The 13,467-nt window shown below is 45.7% G+C and overlaps 1 protein-coding gene across 4 annotated transcripts; it reads right to left on the bottom strand.

Moving 5' to 3' along the window:
- Positions 1 to 5,546: 5,546 nt before the first annotated feature.
- On the bottom strand, positions 5,547 to 13,009 carry RPP21 (ribonuclease P/MRP subunit p21). 4 transcript variants are annotated; one of them, XM_070360735.1, is made up of 5 exons: positions 12,368 to 13,009; positions 12,197 to 12,297; positions 12,019 to 12,101; positions 10,682 to 10,807; positions 5,547 to 10,013 (listed from the first exon to the last, which is right to left on the bottom strand). In XM_070360735.1, exons 1-5 carry the CDS (start codon positions 12,533 to 12,535, stop codon positions 9,925 to 9,927), a joined length of 567 nt encoding a protein of 188 aa, XP_070216836.1. In that variant the 5' UTR covers positions 12,536 to 13,009; the 3' UTR covers positions 5,547 to 9,924. The 4 variants fall into 4 exon arrangements, with proteins under 4 accessions (XP_070216836.1, XP_070216838.1, XP_070216837.1 ...); XM_070360737.1 differs by lacking the exon at positions 5,547 to 10,013 and adding an exon at positions 10,023 to 10,282 and having other exon boundaries at positions 12,368 to 13,006; XM_070360736.1 differs by lacking the exon at positions 5,547 to 10,013 and adding an exon at positions 10,331 to 10,539 and having other exon boundaries at positions 12,197 to 12,273; positions 12,368 to 13,003.
- Positions 13,010 to 13,467: the final 458 nt, after the last annotated feature.

The following is a 13,467-nucleotide window of genomic DNA, read 5'->3' as shown; positions in this document are numbered from 1 at the left end:
GTCAGTCATCAGTCAGATAATCAGTTTAACTACCACAGTCTAGTATTACGTAAAATCAAAAGATTTTGGGACGGCTGTGTAAGGATATATGTGTAAGAATATATGTACAGAGCTTTCACTGTAGTGATAAATAAAGGAAACCTCCTAAATATTTATTGATAGGGTAGTAGTTGCAAACATAATACGATAAAAGTGTTAGTTGCTCAGTTAGGTTCAACTCTTTGTGACTCCATGGATTGCAGCCTGCTGGGCTCTTCTGTCCATGGAATTCTCCAGGCAAGAATACTGGAGTGGGTTGCCATTCCTTTCTCCAGGGAATCTTCCCAACCCAGGGATTGAACCCGCAGCTCCTGCATTGCAGGTGGACTCGTCACTATCTGAGCCACTAGGGAAGCTATAATACTACGGAATAGTATTAAAAATGACGTATTAAAGTTTACTTTGTGACACCAGCACAATGGCCAATTTGAAATGTAAGTCAAACTTATAATGAGATACCACTGGCAGGATGATATTGTACATGTAAAACAGCAAAGAGCAGGGCACTTTGAATAGAATGATTTCATTTTCAAAAAGCTACAGCAATGGGAATTCCCTGCCAGTCCAGTTACGACTCAGTGCTTTCATTGCCGAGGGCCCTTTGATTCCTGATTGGGTAACTAAGATCTCACAATCAGTGAGGCATGGCAACAAAACAAATCAAATAAACAACCCCCAAAAAAAACCAATAAAACAAAACACAAACTACAAAACTACCACAAGCAAGACAATTAAAATTATCAATATCTGAAAGAAGGAAGATTAACTATCTCCATATGCAGATGATATGATCTCATGCATAGGAATCCAAAGGAATACACTAAAAAATCATTGGAACTAAAAACAAGTTCAGCAAATTGTCAGGATGCAAGATCAACATACAAAAATCTATTGTATTTCTATACAGTATCAATGAATAAACCAAAAATGTATTAAGAAGACAATTCATAATACCACCACCAAGAATAAAATAAGAGTAGAATTGAGAGTCTAAAAATAACTCACATTTATGATCAATTGATTTTTCAAAGAAGATATTAAGACAATTAAGTGGGGGTAAAACAGGGGTCTTTTCATCAAATGGTGCTGGAACCACTGGCTATCCACATGCAAATGAATGATGCTGGATCCCTATTCCACACTACATACAAAAATTAACTCACAATGGATCAAACTGCTGACTCAGTTGATGACCAGAAGTTTTATGACCACTAGACTTTGGGAAGGGCATTACCCAGGGTGAGCTTTCGTCAGTACCAGGAAGAGGTAGAATGGAATGACTTCCCTGATACTTTCTAGTGTTAAGTCAACAAGAATTGAAATGTGATTTGTTTGGAGAGGTCAACAAAATAGGAAACAAAGGTTCAATTATTTTTTTTTTCTGACAGTACCTAACCTACAGTGTTTTAGGAGAATCTTTAAGTTTCATTTGCTCAGCTATAAACTGGGAAGAAGGATGAGGTCTTTAGGCATGCTAAGGGAATTTAGACCAAAAAAAAAAAAAAAAACCCACTCCGATGCTTAGACCATATGCATAATATAGCTATTGAAAATATGTAAATCTTTTGTGACCTTAAGATTTCTTTTAAAAAATGTATACATAGGAGAAAAAAAGATGCTTCCTCCTTGGAAGAAAAGCTATGACAAACCTAGACAAAGTATTAAAACAGAAACCTCACTTTGCCAACAAAGGCTCGTGTAAGTCAAAGCTATGGTTTTTCCAGTAGTCGTGTACGGATGTGAGCGTTGGACCATAAAGAAGGCTGAGCACCAAAGAATTGATGCTTTCAATCCTTGGACTTTGAGGAGATCAAACCAGTCATTCCTAAAGGAAATCAACCCTGAATATTCATTGGAAGGACTGATGCTGAAGCTGAAGCTCAAATACTTTGGCTTCCCGATGTGAATAACTGATTCACTGGAAAAGACCCTGATGCTGGGAAAGACTGAAGGCAGGAGAAGGGGACGATAGAGGATGAAATGGTTGGATGGCATCACTGACTCGATAGACATGAATCTGAGCAAACTCTGGGAAATAGTGAAGGACAGGAAGTCCTGGTGTGTTGTAGTCCATTGGGTTGCAAAAAGTTAGACATGATTTAGTGACTGAACAACAGGAGAAAAAGAAGGGTCTTCCATTCAATTCCAACAGCCAGAAAAAGTGTTGAGTGAGGGAATTCCGATTTCTGTGAAGTGGAGAAAGCACAGCTGCACAAGAACAAAAACTTAAAATATTTTTGCTGCAGTAGCTTTTCTGCCTTTAATCCCTTTAATTGACTGCTCCCAGCTACACTGAAACACAGGGTCTGTTTGAAATAAATTGTGCTGAACAGTCTGGGAAAAAAAAAAGAAAGATCCTGGAAGAGCATTGTTCCAATCAGAACAGAACCACATGTTTGAATTGGAAAAGTTGTGTTGGGTCTTCCAAATCTTAGGGGCAAACACACTTGTCTGGAGGTTTTGAGGTCAGAAGTCCACAGTCAGTTTCAGGGGACTAAAGTCAAGGTGTGAGCTGGGCTGGTTCCCGCTGGAGGCTCTAAGGAAAACCCCATTCCCTTACCTTTTAGAGCTTCTAGAGGCTGCCTACGTCTCTTGGTTTGTAGGCCCTCTCTCCACCTTCAAACAACATCCCTTCAGTCTTTTCTTTCATCATCACATTGCCTTCTTGTCTCTGACTCCTCCTTCCTTAGCTGATAAGGACCCTATGATTACATTTGGGCCCACCCTGAAAATTCATGATACCCTCCCCCAAGGGCCTCAACTTCATCACATCTGGGAAGTCCCTTTTACCATTTAAGGCACTATTTACAGTTTTCAGGTATTAAGATATGATTAGGGGCTTTTATTCAGTCTGCTACTGGTAGGATTAATTATTTGTAAGTAAAATGGTTAAAGGGAAGCAAATTATTGACATCCTATTGCACTGCAGTCTTATTTACTATGACTTTGGAATATATTTTCTGCAATTAAAATGCTTTGAAGATGTATACTACATATCGATAGCTTTTGCTATATATGTATTCAAGACTATGCAATTTGGAGCTATGTTTTCTAGAAATGGTTGTGGGGGCCACTGAAAATTATAAGAGGAAGGACCAAATGACATTTTGCTTTACAAATCTCTGTGTGTTGGCAGTGCCTTTGGAGGAGAGGAAGACTGGAAGCAAAGAAATGTGTTAGGAAAGTTTGGCAGAATCTCAGGGACAGTTAATGACGGTTTCAGCTAGGGCAGTGGCCACACACTGTGACTGGCATCCCTGCCAGGGTCAAACGCCTGGGACGAAGCAGCCACAAAAGGTGGGAGGGAAGGCTGAACCAGATTCCAGGGCAGCACTGGGTAGAAGCCTGCCCACGCTGAGTCAGAGGTTCCAAGGGACATGGATCTCCTGGGTTGAGGCACTGTTAGGTATATTGGGTTTGAGTGCTAAATATTTGTGGACTTGGAATGAGTGGTGCTAGGTGGAATGAGGGCAGGGATGCAACATCAGCTGAGAATAAGAGCAAAATCAGGGGATGGAGATGCCACAAGGTGGCGCTTAAAGGAGCGGACTCTGGGTGAGGGACGCTGACAACTTGTGACCAACGCCAACTGCAGAGGAACTTCAGGAAAGCCACTTTTCCTTGTTTTTTTCTTTTTTCAACTGTGTTAGGTTTCTTGTGAACCATTGGACCACATTATCCTTTCTTCTTCCTCCTGGTTCTTTCTACAATTTGACGTTTTCCCTTATATTGAGGAAAAATCTTCCTATTGAGATATTGCAAATTTCCAATAAGGGACAATTGTTGTTCAGTCGCTAAGTCATGTCCGATTCTTTGTGACCCCCATGGACTGCAGCACGCCAGGATCCTCTGTCCTCCACCATCTCCCAGAGTTAAGGGACAATAAGGGCAGTGAATCCTGTCCCTTGAATCTCCACGTTTCTCACTAACCCACAGCTTCCCACACTTCCCAGACACAAGAAGCTCAAAGGATAAAGTGGAATTTCTTCTTTTACACCTACATCTCTGGGAAGCAAAGGGCACACCCAAGTTTGGGGAACACATCTGAGCTGGGAGAACCAAGAAACCTGCAAGACACAGGATCCCAAATCCGTGCATGTGGCGGGGATAGTACAGGGGTCTATGAAGTATGACAATAGGGGGAGACCTGTGGAAGCTCTCAAGTGGGAGTCAGCCGGACCTCCAAGCGAAAGTGAAGTGAAATGGATGGTAAGAATCTCAGCAGCTGGGCAAGAGCCAGACCCTGACGTGTTCCGGGAGTGTTTGCGGCTTCCTGGCTGTGCAGCTCAGACACATCGCTGCGTCGCTTATTCCTTACATCAATGGTTATTTTACATCCTCTACCTACCAGCCACAATGCTGGACTGTGCAGGTACAGAACTCCAGGAATTCTTGCAGCGACATCAATCTGGTGACACGGATTTGGCACCATGGCCAGCTGCAAGCAGACCCACGTGCCTCGGGGCTCCGTTACTACTCGCTGGGGGTGGCGGGGGGGAGTCACTCCCAGTTGCCACTCCCAGTCCATAGCCCTCGCCTGCTTTGGCAAGGTTCTGCCAAGTGGAAGCCCCAACAACGCCAGAAGAAGAAAGAAATTGATGGTGTCTGAGACAAGTTCAGGCTGCCACCCAAGAAACCTGTAAATGCCTAAGTCATAGCTCCTGGTGATTTTTCGTGCAAGAATATTAAGAGATCAGGACTCCTGCAGTCAGTATGGAATCCACGTTGGCTATATGCTTATCAGAACTCAAAACAGTTCAGGATCATTCACTCTGGCAAAAACACATCTCTGGAATGGATGTTATCAGCTCCTCCTGCACACTGGAGGAAATTGGACACTGTGGTTTAGATAACCCTGGAGAGCTTGCAAGTTTAAGAGGCTTGGTTGCACAACACCCAAGATATTAACAGCAATTCATATTCAGTCCTGATGACAGAAAATTCTTGTATTCAGGGAATGCTTCCTAATTCTTGTATAATACAACAGAAAGGGCAGAACCCAAATGTAGCAGCTGGGACAGAAAGTCAAGGACCAATCACATGCTTACTAAACTAGACACAATGAGATAAGTGCTGAAACGCATCAGGAAAACAGCAACGATGCAAGAAATGACAAAACTCAAGACAGAACTTTGAGATCTTGAGTGCTTCTTACATGAGCAATTGTTTTTAAAAGTATTTATTTATTTATTTGGCTGTGTCAGGTCTTAGTTACAGTGGCATGCCAACTCTCAGTTTCGGCATGTGGAGTCTAGTATCCTCACCAGGCAAACCCAGGCCCCCTGCATTAGGAACGTGGTGTCTTAGCCACTGGGCTACCAGGGAGGTCCCAGCAATTGTTTTAAGAGGCCAGAACACTGATTGATTGTGAGGAACTGAAATCGTGCAACTCAGACTGGGACTTGAAACCATGATCTTTTGATGGAGATCACACACCTGTTCTGAGGACGTAATGAAGCTCAGGTTCTTGATGTCTCATCACAGAAAGAATTCAGCAATTGACAAAGTGGTAGCAAAGAAGTGGATTTATTTAGAGAAAAACACACTCCCCAGAGTGTGGGCCATCTTGGAAGGCAAGAGGCCTTGAGAGAAACAAGTGGATATGAAACAGGAGGGAAGGAGGCAGGGCACAACCTTTACAAAAATGACACAGCAATAGGACATGACAAAAACTGGTCAGAACCAACTAGGTCCAAGATGGCAGACAAGTCAACCTCCAGTAGACCTTAAGCCTCGGTATACACTCACTGTAACATACTAGCATGCTAAATGATATACCCATCAGTGTTATGACAGATCCGCAAGCCGAGTAGTTGTGGCGCACAGGCCTAAGTCGCCCTCCGGCATAAGCAGCAGGGATCAACCCGTGTCTCCTGCATTGGCAGGCAGATTCTTAACCACTGGACCACCAGGGAAGCCCTCCCCTGTCTTTCAAGTGTGGGTTCTGCCCACCGTTCCCACAGTGGGAGCTGTTCCGAGGACACAGCTTTGAGAGCGAGGTGTGGTTGAAATCATCTGGACTAAAGGCGTGACTGAAGCCTGTCAAGGCCTCTATAGAATAAAGATTCTTGTGGGTGAGTAGGGAGATCTACTTCTCTTGTTGCTGTCCAGAATAAGCTTCAATTGTTATAATAAGTTCCCTTGCTTATTTTAAACCTGTCACCTACCAACCTGGAGCGGTCTACCTCTTTCTTTCATCTCTCCCTGCCCTCTGTGAACGGGGGCTGCTTTCAGAGTTTACTTAGGAAGCCCTGGAGGTTTTGAACCAACAACTAGGTCCTTTACCTCCCTCAAGTCTTTTTCTTTTCTTTGGCTGCAGCTGGTGGCATGTGGGATCTTTGTCCCCCAACCAGAGATGGAACTCTGGCCCTGTGCAGTGGAAGCATGGAGTCTTAATCACTGGACCACTTGGGAAGTCCCAAATCTTTTTTTTCAAGTGGCACTCTTAATTGGGATTCTTTCAAAGCAAACTCAGTGACGAAGACCTGGGTGCAGGTAGTTTACCTGGAAGATGATCCCAGGAACTACGGTGAGGGAATAGGGAGTAAAACAAGGAGAGAGGGAGGCAAGTATATAGAGGGCACGTCTAAATAATAGTGCCACCAGGGCTCCACTCTGCTGGAGGCCCTGAGACTATGTAGAACATTTACCCACTGATACTCATCCCTCACTGTTCGGAGTTGCTCCCAGGAATATTACTCCCTGGCAGTTTGGGCCTACCCTGCATGGCTTGTTTCCAGATAATAGTCTCAGCCTGAGATAGGAGCTGCTGTCATAGGTGGGAAGGATCTGCCAGAGGTAGCCTCGTCTGAGGTTGTCTGAGGGGGTATGGAAGAGGCACCCTCAGAGTCTGCTGGACACCTTCTCAGTGCTGCCTGCCTAGGCTGCTCTAACTGAACCTGGAACCTGTATTTCACAGCTTCTTTGCTCTCTTGGCCTTTTCTGTTGCACGTATCCCTTTAGAATACATAATTTATTGTCATACGTTGCTTTTTTTTTCTTGTCTTACTTCCGACTCTTGTTCATTGATGTATATCCTAATTCCTAACCAAATGGCCTGGCATAGAGTAGGCCCTCACAAAGTAATTATTAAATAAATGCATGAAATCCTGGCTTTTTGATACCCAGTGGGAAAACTGGATAACTTCATTTGTTGGAAGAAGTGTTGGAAGAAGCTTTAGGAAAAGAACACAGTCAAACTGCCTCATGTACAAATGTGTACTATGGGGACAATAACTCAGATTCACTGATGTCCAGGACCTGTCTTTTCTAAAATACTTTGCTGCTTGTTATTACAACCATAGTATAATTTTGATTACTAATTAAACTCTACTGTAGTTCCCTTAATACTCAGTTTTCAAAATGTCACCACATATATTATCTCATCTGATAGGTAAAGCAACTTTATCACATAAAGCTAAAATTATTTACTATTTATTCCCTTTGTTGAGAATCTAAGTAATTTTTGAATTCCCTTCTGAATTCAGAACAGTCTCTCAACTCCTCTCTGTCCCCTGACAATACTCTTTTTTTACCAGTTTTAAAAGTGGAGAAGGCAATGGCACCCCACTCCAGTACTCCTGCCTGGAAAATCCCATGGACGGAGAAGCCTGGTAGGCTGAAGTCCATGGGGTCGCTAAGAGTCGGACACGACTGAGGGAATTCATCTTCACGCTTTGGAGAAGGAAATGGCAACCCACTCCTGTGTTCTTGCCTGGAGAGTCCCAGGGACGGGGGAGCCTGGTGGGCTGCTGTCTATGGGGTCACACAGAATTGGACATGACTGAAATGACTCAGCAGCAGCAGCAGCAAGCATATCTAAGGTTCAGGAATAATTAAGTCTCAGTTGCTATGGCTTTTGGGAGACCTTATTTACTTACTTATTTATTTTTTGGCTGTGCTGCATAGCATATGGGATCTTAGTTTCTGACCAGGGATCAAACCCGTGCCCCCTGCAGTGGAAGTGCTGAGTCCTATGGATTGCCAAGGAATTCTCAGACCTTGTTTTCTTGAACCAATTGTGATGACATAAGTTTCTTCTCCTTTAATTTTATCTAATGTGTCCTAAAAGAGCACAGATTTTGGACTACTAAATTGCTTAGAAACATTAAAGAAAGCTGACTACTGCATACTAGGGCTTTGATTTCCTCTTTGTTACAGGAAATCTGTTTTTGCACATATTGACTATTGTGTCATAATAAGTAAACAAGAAAAAGGACAGAGTTTTGGGAGGAGGAAGAGGCTATGATCTCTAGTGAGAGGAACCCCACTGCTATCTCACTGTGGACATGTTCAGTCATGTGGCCTCATAAATCACACTTGAAACCACTTGGCCAAGAGTCAGATTTAGTGTGCCCGAACCAACCAGCTCAGAAATGACAAGGAGGGAGCCAAGGAAGGTGAGCTGAGGCCACAAAGGGTCCAGGCCTGCACAGAGTGTAACTTCAGGCTACACATTTGTGTTGGCTGCTATAGTTTACTCACTGGGCACTATCTCCAGAAACAAATGTTAAAGAATAACTCAGAATAGTTACTCGCACGGAGATTAGTATTTTCCAAGCAAATAATGTATCCACATGTGAGCGAATCAGTGGAGAGAATGAGTTAGGCACAAAGGCAAAATGAGGATGTGGTAGATTGCTACACTGGTGGTCCTTAGGGAATCAGTGAACCTCCCAGTATTCACACCCCAGCGTAGCCCCTTCCACACTAAACCTGGACTTGGCCATGTGATTTACTCTCATCTAGGGGACACTAGCAAGCGTGATGAGAACAGAGGCTTGACAAGCACTCATACCTTGGAGCTTGTCTTCTTGGATTACTCTCTGTGGAAGCCAGAGCCATGTAAGAAGTCCAGCCACCCAGAGACAGCCAAGCTGTGAGGCTGTCAAAGCCAGCTACATAGCAAGGCCACACGGAGAAGCAATGAGGTATCATACATGCAAATGAAGCTTCTTGAGTCTTCCAGACCAGGTACCAGCCACCAGCTAAATGCAGCTGAGTGATTCCAGCTGATGCCATACAGAATGGAATAACCACACAGCCAAGCCGTCAGTCAGTCTAGCCTACAGAATCAGGGGAAATAACCTATTGTTTTAAGCTACAACATCATGCAGTGATTTTTATGCAGCAATGAATAACTGCAACCAAGATTTACAAGAGAAAGGGAAGAAAGAAAACTGCATTCTGAGAATAGTGAATCTTATTTGTCTACTTTTGGAGTAAGCTGAGTAGCTGGCATCCAGCAAAGAAGTCAGTCTGATATTCTGTCCTCAAGTAAACTGTCCAGGGATATCAAATAAAACAATTTTTGTTGTTTACTGATTCTCAAGAAAACCCTGAAGGTTTACCTACAGAACTTATTGTATAATATCAGCCAATGTCCTTCTGTTAGTACTTTTGACTTTAATTAGTTCAGGTTGAACAGTGTCTCTTGTTAGAATTTTATAGAAGAAAATAGAGATTGGGAAAAGACCCAACACAAAGTGGCCTGCAGAATCTGAACCCTCCCTCCGCCAACCCCACCCTAACTTCTTTTCTTCTGTTAAAAACAGCATCAATGACATATATACACTACCATGTGTAAAACACCTAGCTAGGAGGAAGCTGCTGTATAGCACAGGAAGCTCAGCTCGGTACTCTATGATAACCTACTGGGATGGGATAAGGGGGTGGGAGGGAGGTTCCCGAGGGAGGGGATACATGTATACACATAGCTGATTCATTTTGTTGTACAGCAGAAATGAACACAACACTGTAAAGTAGTTATATTCCAATAATAACATTTAAAAAAGAATAAAATAAAAACAGCATCAGGGACTTCCCTGGTAGTCCAGTGGTTAACAATCTGACTAGCAATGCAGGGGATGCAGGTTGTATCCCTGGTCAGGGAACTAAGATCCCAAGTGCCACGAAGAAACCACGCCTGGGTGCAACTACTGAGCCTTGCATGCCACAGCTAGAGAGTTCAAGTGCTGCCGAATAGATATTAAACAAAATAAAACAAAAACAGCATCAGTGTCATCAGCAGTTTGTCTGTCCAGCCCTTTAGTCAACAGTCAGAACTACCTAAAAATGGACTATCTTAAGCTCAGGGCCTTGCAAACATCCCTGGAGCCTGAGTTCCAACCATGGTATTGCACCAAGGAGGCAAAGGTGGAGGGGCACTTGGGAGGCAGGGTCCTGGAAACGAGAGTTACTTCTCAAGGCCAAGTGGTAACTGGGATCTTCCTGAATGGTGGGACTAAGAGGATGACAAAAACAAAAGACAAAAAGGACAAAGAAGAGGTTAACTGGTGACAGAGAAATGCAACAGAAACAGGAAAGAGCTAAAACATTCACAGAATGGAATTACACAAAATTAAGCAGAATTAAAATTTATTTGGAAGACAAGGTGAGTCCATCACGGGTGACTGGAGCTCTGAGGCTGCACTTTCTCCTTAGAAAGCTGGGCTGGAATGGGGTGGGCTGTGTTTGGCAAGGGCTGTGGTGGTTTGGGATCTAAGTAGATGAGTAGAATTAGTTTTTGAAGACTGGCACTTTTCACACCAACCCAAAACTCACCCATTTGTCCTCTGCAGCTATCTGTTACCCATTGTCTCTACTCCCTGGGTTAACCCCCATTTTCTCAACCACCTCTCACCTGCCTGGTTCCCCAGCTGGGCCTCGGGCCGGTCTCCCCAGAGCACATGCCTCGGGTCGTTGAGGAACCGTTGGCTGCGCTGGCATGTCAGGCAGGTCTGTACAGTCCAGCGCTGACCCTTGCAGCCTGGAATGCATGTGGGAGAAAGACAGTGCCCAGGTTTAGGAGAAGAAAAGGTCTCCTGAACCCAGTGTTGCCTCCATTGTTTTCTAGTAGGGATTCTCCTCCCTCCCCATCTTGAACGCAAATTTGATGGCGTCAGGTCCCTGAACAAAGTCTATCATTTTCTTGGCACCCTTTAAGACAAAGTCCAAACTCCTTAACAAGACTCTTCAAGATCTGCCCTGTTTCCCTCTCCCACCTCAGGTCTTGCCCTTGCCCACCTCAAAGCCCACCTCCTGAACTCTCAGTTCCTTGACAGCAACACAGGCTTTCTTTCCTGCTGCTACTGCTAAGTCACTTCAGTTGTGTCCGACTCTGTGTGACTCCATGGACAGCATTCTACCAGGCTTCCCCGTCCCTGGGGTTCTCCAGGCAAGAACACTGGAGTGGGTTGCCATTTTCTTTCCTGAGGCCTCACAAATGGCAAGGACTTCCATCTCCTACTCCCCTGCTCTTGTAATGAACCTCACCATCACTGGTTTAAATAACTTAGTATTCTACTCCCCTAACTGAAGCATTTTTCTGCTACTGCTAAGTCGCTTCAGTCGTGTCCGACTCTGTGCGACCCCATAGACGGCAGCCCACCAGGCTCCCCTGTCCCTGGGATTCTCCAGGCAAGAATACTTGAGTGGGTTGCCATTTCCTTCTCCAATGCATGAAGGTGAAAAGTGAAAGTGAAGTAGCTCAGTCCTGTCTGACTGACCAACCCCATGGACTGCAGCCTACTGGGCTCCTCCGTCCACGGGATTTTCCAGGCAAGAGTACTGGAGTGGGGTGCCATCGCCTTCTCCGAAGCATTTTTCTAGGCTATTCTAATTGTTCCTGTCTTAGTCCATCCCATGAGACCATATTTCAATGAGAATGTTGATTCTAGAGAAATCCTTGACACATCTCAGAAAAATAATTCTTGAGTGAACGAATGAAGATGGGAATCATCCTCTATGATGTCAAATAACATCTATTATCATGGCCGGGCGAGGTTGCCTCTCAGGGCAACATCATTTTTCTACTGCCCAGATCTGTCTGTCCAAGTAGAGTTAACAACTCAGAGAAAGCCACCGACTCAAATCCCACACCTGGCACGCGTCTGCCTCGAGAAAGGGATCACTACCCGTCCCCTCCCCAGCCCACAGGTGTTCCTCATACATCCCACCTCAGCAAGAGGGAGTACTCACGTCTCTGGCGCTGGGTGCAGGTCAGACCCGGGATGAGGAGGGAAGAGCAGCCACGGCAGAGAGTTCGCTTCACCGAGGGGTCCCTGGGGGCGGAGGCAGGTGGTGGTCTGGACGCCCGCTCTCCCTCTCTAGTCTTTCCCCCGTCCCGCTCCCTGCCGGGCTCCATAACCCCTCTTACCGCCGTAATACAAGCCGCTTCGCTATGGTCCTCTCCGTGTGGCAGTAAAATCTCGCTAGCGCCTGGTTCTCTGGATCCTGAGCGAGGACGCAGTGGGCGGCCTGGGGGAGTGAGCCGTCACTGGGGGCTCTCCTCATTGGGCTCCCCGCCGTGCGTGCGCCGTGGACTCACCTGGTACAAGAAGTTGAGCCTCTGGAAGGCCTCGCGGTCCTTCACCGGCCCCGCCATCCGCGCTGCGCGAGCTCTCCACACGCGACCGTCCACAGGCCCCGCCCCCAGGATACCCACGCCCCCGGCGTCCGCGCAAGACCTCCTGGGAATTGTGGTTCCGGGAGCCATGTGCGCTCCTTTCTTTCTAGCCTTCCTTTCTCTGGCGCCACCCTGTGGCCTCACAGACCCAACTATTTGCAAATCCCCTCCGCCCCTGCAGAGTCCAGGGGCCTCCCCCTAGTCTTTCTCAAGCCAATAATTATATTAGGCAGAGACTGGAGAAGTTAGTTGAGCAGAAGTCTTAAACCCCTAAACATCGTCAGGACAGAAGACTCTTCTTTAGGCAGATAGGTTGGGAGATGGTTGCTGCTGCTAAGTCGCTTCAGTCGTGTCCGACTCTGTGTGACCCCATAGACGGCAGCCCACCAGGCTTCCCCATCCCTGGGATTCTCCAGGCAAGAACACTGGAGTGGGTTGCCATTTCCTTCTCCAAAGCATGAAAGTGAAAAGTGAAAGTGAAGTCGCTCAGTCGTGTTCGACTCTTCGTGACCCCATGGACTGCAGCCTAAGAGGCTCCTCCGTCCATGGGATTTTCCAGGCAAGAATACTGGAGTGGGGTGCTATTGCCTTCTCCAATGGGAGATGGTTAGGTGCAGTTTATACCCAGCTAGACTTTCTGCCCTATGCTCCTGAAGGCAAAGGCAGATGCCTGGAAGACCTACAGACAGAAGCAGCAGGTCTCCCTTTTTTTTTAAAAAAAGGCACTGGTGCCAGTGGGAGTGATGCTGGAAAGGATCATGAGGGTAGTGGAGGGAGGGAAGAGGGCTCCTGGCCCTTAGAAAGCACAGCTTCCTCCCAATCTTTTCCACTTACCAGATGCAGTGAGCACAGAAACCTTTCAACAGCATCCCCTCCCCTGAAGAAACATCCCCTGTAGTACTTCACATCCCTCCCTTCGATCTCCGCCTCTCCTTTGCTGTTTGACCTCCTGCTTCTGCTTCATAATTAATACCACTCCTTCCTGAGGTTAGAAGTAGAGGGGCAGAATATGCATAAACCCT

Source organism: Bos mutus, chromosome 23 (genome assembly GCF_027580195.1).
Source record: "Bos mutus isolate GX-2022 chromosome 23, NWIPB_WYAK_1.1, whole genome shotgun sequence".
Classification (NCBI taxonomy): Eukaryota; Metazoa; Chordata; class Mammalia; order Artiodactyla; family Bovidae; genus Bos; species Bos mutus.
This window is presented reverse-complemented; position numbering and strand designations above follow the sequence as displayed.

Bases quoted from the DNA above. Each gene is read 5' to 3' on its own strand.
- RPP21 (XM_070360734.1), bottom strand. From the start codon at position 12,535: ATGGCTCCCGGAACCACAATTCCCAGGAGGTCTTGCGCGGACGCCGGG. The intron at 12,102-12,196 runs GTAAGAGGGGTT...CTCCGCCCCCAG, and splicing joins AAGCGGCTTGTATTACGGCG to GGACCCCTCGGTGAAGCGAA. The intron at 10,540-10,681 runs GTGAGAGGTGGT...TCATCTACTTAG, and splicing joins CCAGCTGGGGAACCAGGCAG to ATCCCAAACCACCACAGCCC.